We start from the raw sequence: 7137 nt of genomic DNA, 5'->3' as shown, positions 1-7137 counted from the left end.
GTGCACGTGAAACGTCGAAATAAAAAGTTATACGAAAAACATAGTCGCTATCTTTATAAAGAAGTCAAGAAAAAGATGTTAGCTAAGGAGATGCGATAACTCAAGTTCAGAACTATTCTTTAAATAGAAAAATATTAACCATAGTGACCGTTCCTCCTTTACTAGTCTATCTTTCGACTTGTTTAAAGATGGCGACTATATTTTTAGACAGTTATTATTATTATTATTATTATTAATAATAATATTTTACTAATGAACGCTTTCATTTCGGCGTTTCTGTGTACGTTAATGTTAATTTTTACTTATTACTAAAAGTAAAGGCGGACCTGTACGAGAATGTCCACCCCCTAAAAGGGTGTGTTTACTGTTTTATACCTTTTTTCGGTAAATTTTTACAACGTGACCCAGCGTATTATAAACACTCCAACCTCCCCATGTTAAGAAGAGTTTTCGGAATAAACACCCCCAACCTCGAAAGCCGTTCTTAACATGGAGAGGTTGAGTGGGAGTTTATTCAGAAAGCCGTTCTTAACATGGGGTGGTTGGGGGTGTTTATTCTACGCTCCAACGATTATCATAGATTAAAGACTTAAGTATTATATTAGCAGGAAAAAAATTTGAAGAAAAAAAAAATGACTTAAGAAGGGGGTTCACTTTGCCATTATAACGTTTTACTTCCTGACTTACTGTCCATTTCTTTACAGACGTGTTACGTGGTTAGAACGTTAGAACGAGAAAGTGAACCCGTTCTTAAAAGTTATTAAATTTAGGGTTTGTATTACTGTACACATAGATTCGAAAAAGTTGTCAAAAAACAAATATATAACAAATGTTATCAAAGACAAGATAAGTTACTTTTCTACCAAACTGGATATATTTTTTGTGTTTTTATTCAATGTAACATGTTTATTGAACTCGAAAACCATACAGTGTTTATCGATGTATTGGAAAATTCAAAATGGCGTCTGACTCTCTCTTTAACACGGTAAGTTTGGGAAAAGGTGTTATAAATAAAAAAACTGGATAAAATACAGTTAAAACTCGCTCAATATATGTTACGTGACATAGGTTGTCATATATTCGGCAGGTTTTTAATAGCATTTTAGTTATTTTTAATTTATAACACCTTTTCTCAAACTTACCGTGTTAAAGAGGGAGTGAGGCGCCATTTTGAATTTTCCAATACATCGGTAAACACTATGTTTTTCGAGCTGAATAAACATGTTACATTGAATAAAAACACAAAAAATATATCCAGTTTGGTAGAAAAGTAACTTATCTTGCCTTTGATAACATTTATTTGTTATATATTTGTTTTTTTGACAACTTTTTCGAATCTGTGTGTACAGTAATACAAACCCAAAATTTATTATTATTATTATTATTTCTGCTGATGCGATATTTAAGTATGCAATCTATGATAATCGTCGGAAAAAAAAAGGTGAAAAACACGCATTTTTAGGGGGTGGGAACTCTCGTAAAGGTCTGCCAAAGTAAAAAAATAAACTGTTTGGGAGTAAATGTGGAAAACTTGTGAAAATTAATTTCGCTCTAAACATTTTACGTGACTAAAATAGGAATTTACCACAAACCTCTCTAAATGTGACTAATTCTTAGGATATGGTTTTATTTATTGATTGATTTTTTTGCCCAAAAGTTGAAATAATTCAAAATCTATGAAATGTGGTGATTATTAAAAAGAAACGTCACTTCTTAATGTTGATCATGTTTTTAATTTTTATTTTTACTTCCAAATTTTTACTTTTTATTGTGACAAATATCCGTCTTTTTTTTTAGAGGCACGCTTGATAATACCACCATTTTTAGCCTTGATGCATGAAATGAAGCAAAAATTAAAAATAATTATTATCCCATTCAGAAAAAAAAAATAAATTCAAGAACGAATAAAACAAACTTTTTGGATATAAAATACATCAAGCTACCTTTTTTCTTTTCTTTTTTTTTTTTAAATAATATTTGAGGATCAAATCCAGCAACACTATTTTCACCTTGCTGCAGTTGCTTGTTCATTATTCTAATCTTCGGGGTGAAGGTTGCGGTGTACAATTTATTTATTTGATGTATATTTGTCACATTGAAAATGTAATGTTTTGAATATTATCAGGTAGAAATATTTCAGAATTTTTGAAATGGGGATTGATCTTTTGTGTGTGTGTGTGTGTGTGTGTGTGTGTGTGTGTGTGTGTAATTTGGACTACCATTCGCATATTGATTGCTATATTCACAATATTTCGATCGATGTAACCCCCAACCTTCTCCAGGTGCATCTTAATCGGAATTTCACAACCTTGATGGAAGTGTTAATTTGTTATTCTGAACCTTCAACCTCCAGAAGACCGTCACTTACAACTGATGCTTAACAAACTCATTAACCGTTACGCCACGTGTCTAATTCCGATTTTGAGAACCTTAAACCTAATCTAATGTAGGTTAGAGTTAGAGTTTCTCGGGTTAATTGCCTACATGGACCCGTAGCGTAACGGTTAATGGGTTGTTAAGAATCACTGCTACTGCTAAGCGAGTCTACTGAAGGTTGCAGGTTCAATCCTTGGTAAGAATAACAAATAACATTTCTACCTATTAATGGTTGACTGAATATGAACAATCTACCCTAGTGGATTAAATAAAGGGTTCATTTCGAAAAAGACCGGAGGTTACATTGGCCGAAACAAACAATCAAAATGAAAATAGTAATATTAGATAATCCAGATTTGATAAATGTTTTGGAATCAAGGCGATGGTTTCTTCATTGGCGCTTGAATAAGGAATACTAAAGGATGATAATGTATATTATTATAAACACGCTTGGGGATAAAGCGTGGTTCCATAATAATAATAATAATAATGATTATGATGATGATGAATCCCCATTCTTCGCCCCCAACCCACGAAAAAGGACAAAAAAATAACAATACTGATGAAGACACAATGACAGGCTCTCTATGAAAGCATAAAATGTGTAGCTTGGGGTTTGTGCAAACTGTAAATCCGTACACAAAGCCAAGCCATCACACTGGAGACAAATGGAGTATTAACAAGGAGTATGATGTGTAGAGGAGAAGACGACATTGAACGAATTACGAAAGGGACTTATGGGGTCCCGGGTTGCACGTCGTGTCTCATGTGTCGTAATCATCGTCTTCTTGCTGTCCTAGAGTTTGTCCAGGTGGTAAAAGCATCCTAGACAGAGATGTGGTGGTGTATAAAGTCGGAATTTTGAACTGGGAGGACGGTTGGCCAAAAGAATGATACCCGGTGGGTACTGATGTTGTTTTTGTTGTTGGTGGTGGTGGTGGAAAACCGTTACTACTGGGGACGGGACTTTCCTCGTCGTCACCCCTTAAACAGGAGGATGTGGTTGCCGTTTCTTCTTCTTCGGTCTGGTTTTGATCAAGGTCTTCATCTTCATCGCTGTCTGCGTCGTCAGTCTCTTCGCTATTGTTATCCTCTTCTTCTTCATCCTCTTCGTGTTGTTGTTGTTGTTTTGAACGTCGGGTATTTTCAGAAGAGGCGAGACTTGTCGCAGAATCTTTTCTTTTTCGGGGACCGCGATTGCCAACGCGCCCGTATTTTTTACTCGTTTCATTTAGGTGCGAAACCGGCCCGTTACCTCCGTCGCAGTCGTCTTCCGTCTGGTGGTCGGCAATATTGACTACCAAATCGCGCAAGAAGTCGAACTTTTTCTCGGCTTCGATCGTCTGTTTGATGTGTGCCGTGGTGAGAGTTTTGGCGTGTCGAATCTGTGTTGTATGACTCGCTTTCATGATCAGAGACTCTATGAAAAGCTCAAGAGCCCGAGAAATAATCACAGGCACCGCGGCCGCTACTTTACCTACGTCTTCGTCGGTTTGCATAATTTTTTTAATCCGTGCTGGGGGAAATCTGGAATTATATTTCTTTTTCTTGTTTGGCATTGTTTTCTTCGCGGGCCACAAGGAATGTGTGTGTGCGTGCGTGTGTATTGTGTTTGCCAAGCGGAAGTTCCCACCTTTTGGGCCAGCAGAGATACGCGCCGATTTTGAGCCCAACTTTACGAATGACGACACCGCTTGGCTTGTTTTTTTTTTTTTTTTCAGCCGCAGTTGCGTAGCAAAGGTTTCAGAACTAAATAGAAAGGAAAAAAAAGATGCTTTAAAAAGAATAACAAGAGTGAAAATTAAACAACGTTACAGAAAATGGCGATAATTACAGTTTTTACCATTTAAACGCCACAGCTGTTCACCGAAACGACTACATTCAATTTAAATTTACTAGAGTGTAGAAATAATTAAAAAGTTGTAAAACCTGTCAGAGCTAAAATGGCACAATAGTATCCGGGAAATATTTGAAATTACCCGATGCCGGATTATCCTGACTCGGTACAGTGTGCACCTAACTTTATAGCTTAATATTACTGGAAAAGATTATTATTAGTTTTTAGAAAAAAAAAATTTATAAATCGTTACCATAGAAGATAAAATTAGATTACAAAATTTTGTAGTAATTTAACTCGGCGAGTTTACAAAATTGTTTCCATCAATGAAACTTATTTTTTATCGTTACTATTAGGTTAGCGCAAACAAAAATGTCTTTTTTTTTTTTTTTTTTTAAATTAGATACATTATTTTTGCACCGACCTAATAAGATAATCCCCAGCAAGATAGCGGAGTAAATAAAAGAAATACAAGGAACAACTTACGTTTTTTTTTTTTTTTTGGTGCATGCAGTGAGGCCTCCTGTGGATATTTAGTAATCCGGGCCTGGAGGTACTACTGCAAGTAACTACACTATTATAACATGGTCTTCATTTTTTTGTATTTAAACAAAGCAAAAACCAGAAACGCATACATCACTTTTAATCACTTGCAAGTTTTATATACAAGAATAATAATAAAAAAATATTAACTATTTTTCTTTCAATATTCTCTTTAAAAAGAAAAAAGATTAATTCCTATTTCAGTCACTTAATTTAGGGTGGAATGGATTTAAGAATAAATCATGGCATTTACTTCTAAACGACTTATTTTTTACTTAAACCATATTTTATTATATATAAAAAAATTTAAAAAAAATGAAACTGTCGGAAAAATATAGTCGCTATCTTTCTTAAAAAAAAAAAAAAAGGTTGAAAAGGCTAAGGAGAGATGATATTTCTGAAATATAAACTTTCAGTATTATTTCAAGTTCATCTTCCTAGCTACTCTTTCGGTCCTAGTGATCTGCGCTATTTTTTAAATAGTATCTTCGGGTTTGTGTGTACACAGATTCGAAAAAGTTGTCAAAAAACAAATATAGAACAAATAAATGTTATCAAAGGCAAGATAAGTTACTTTTCTACCTAACTGGTTATATTTTTTGTGTTTTTATTCAGTATGTTTATTCAGCTCGAAAAACATGCAGTGTTTACCGATATGTATTGGAAAACTCAAACTGGCGCCCGCGCCCGACTCTCTCTTTAACACGGTAAGTTTGGGAAAAGATGTTATAAATAATAAACTAGACCAAATACTATTAAAAATCAACCGAATATATGTCAACTTATGTCACAATAACATATATTGAGCGAATTTCTAACAGTATTTTGTCTAGTTTATTATTTATAATACCTTTTCCCAAACTTACCCTTTCCGAGAGAGAGTCGGGCGCCATTTTGAATTTTCCAATACATCGGTAAACACTGCATGTTTTTCGAGCTGAATAAACATGTTACACTGAATAAAAACACAAAAATATATCCAGTTTGGTAGAAAAGTAACTTATCTTGCCTTTGATAACATTTATTTGTTCTATATTTGTTTTTTGACAACTTTTTCGAATCTATGTGTACAGTAATACAAACCCCTCGAAAACTATAATTTGACGTTTAAGTACTTCGTTTCATAAGAATAAAAAAAAAAAAAAAAAAATGAAAATACTTACATGGTAAGCGGCGGTGTCGCCCAATAAAATCCTCCTCATCCTAAATTTGCTTTCTGGGTTAACTTTTCGGCGCCCTTTACACAAAAAGAGACATTCCGAAGATGAATTTAATAAGCATGAATAATAAAAATCGACAACTGTCCATTTACACATTTCTTATAGTTTTCTTGAAGACAACACGTAGGTTGGTTACGGGCAAATAAATAGAAGGAACTTTTGAAATATTACACCGGTTAACAACTTGTTGTCATTCGCCCGTCGGCCGGCGAGTTCATAATGATCCCTTTTATTTTAATGGGGTATCGTTTTCTTATAGAATGCCATTGTCCCAAGAATTACCTCCTTTTTCGGGAGGGAGTTTGGTATTGCTGGTCACTTCAAGCACTCCTAAGTTCTATCTCATCTATTTTTATACCCTTTCAGAGTGCTCCCTAAGCCGAGCTATGTCCCTCCTCTCCATACATACATATTACTGACTTCGTGCCCAACCTTCTGCAGTAGGAAACCAGTGGCCTCCTCACCTGGTTGACAATTTATAGGGAAGGTGTTTCCATTATTGTTAGAAGTTGTCGTCAATCAAAATCTATATCATGATTATTGATTTTGGAGGAAAATATGGTGCTTGTTAAGATAAAGTCGACAGATCGATTTTTTTAAATATATCAAATTAATATATCAAAAAATTCATCAAGTAGAACAAATGCCATTGTGTTTTTAGCAAAATGTAACATATATATATATATATATATATCGCTAGGTTACAAATGTCGGAATCTGTTACAGTGGCGAGGAAAGGGAGATAAGTATATTCCTTGTATTCGCAATCTTCAAGGTGTTCAATTTCTCCCAATTTTCCATAAAAATTACATTTTAACTATAAATAACTTTCTATTTGGTGCATTTTCGTAATTCTTCGATATATTACTATTTTCGACATGACGGTTAAGTATGACAGTTAAGTGCACCCACCACATATTAAAAAAAAAAATCGATCTGTCTACTGTCTTAACAAGCACCGAAAATATTCATATACCCCCCCCCCCAAAAAAAAGATTATACCTGGGGGAGGGGGGATATTACGTGTGAATAACCCGAACACTTTGTCGGAAAGAAAAAACAGAAACAATTATTTTAAAAGTTAAGTGGGTAGTCAAGTTCGCATATAAATTTAATGTAAAAAAAATTCAGGCCATTCTAGCGTTTTAACCCTTTTTTCCT

General features: G+C 34.3%; 1 protein-coding gene across 1 annotated transcript; it reads right to left on the bottom strand.

The window, feature by feature from the left end:
- Window positions 1-1723: 1723 nt before the first annotated feature.
- Window positions 1724-4082, bottom strand: LOC145254831 (uncharacterized). The gene has a single exon (XM_080113671.1). It carries the CDS (start codon window positions 3933-3935, stop codon window positions 3141-3143), a length of 795 nt encoding a protein of 264 aa, XP_079969797.1. The 5' UTR covers window positions 3936-4082; the 3' UTR covers window positions 1724-3140.
- Window positions 4083-7137: the final 3055 nt, after the last annotated feature.

The sequence above is a fragment of the Euprymna scolopes genome, chromosome 3 (genome assembly GCF_053919585.1).
Source record: "Euprymna scolopes isolate OS-2025 chromosome 3, ASM5391958v1, whole genome shotgun sequence".
Classification (NCBI taxonomy): Eukaryota; Metazoa; Mollusca; class Cephalopoda; order Sepiida; family Sepiolidae; genus Euprymna; species Euprymna scolopes.
Note: the sequence above shows the minus strand (reverse complement) of the source record. Positions and strands in the feature narration are given on the sequence as shown.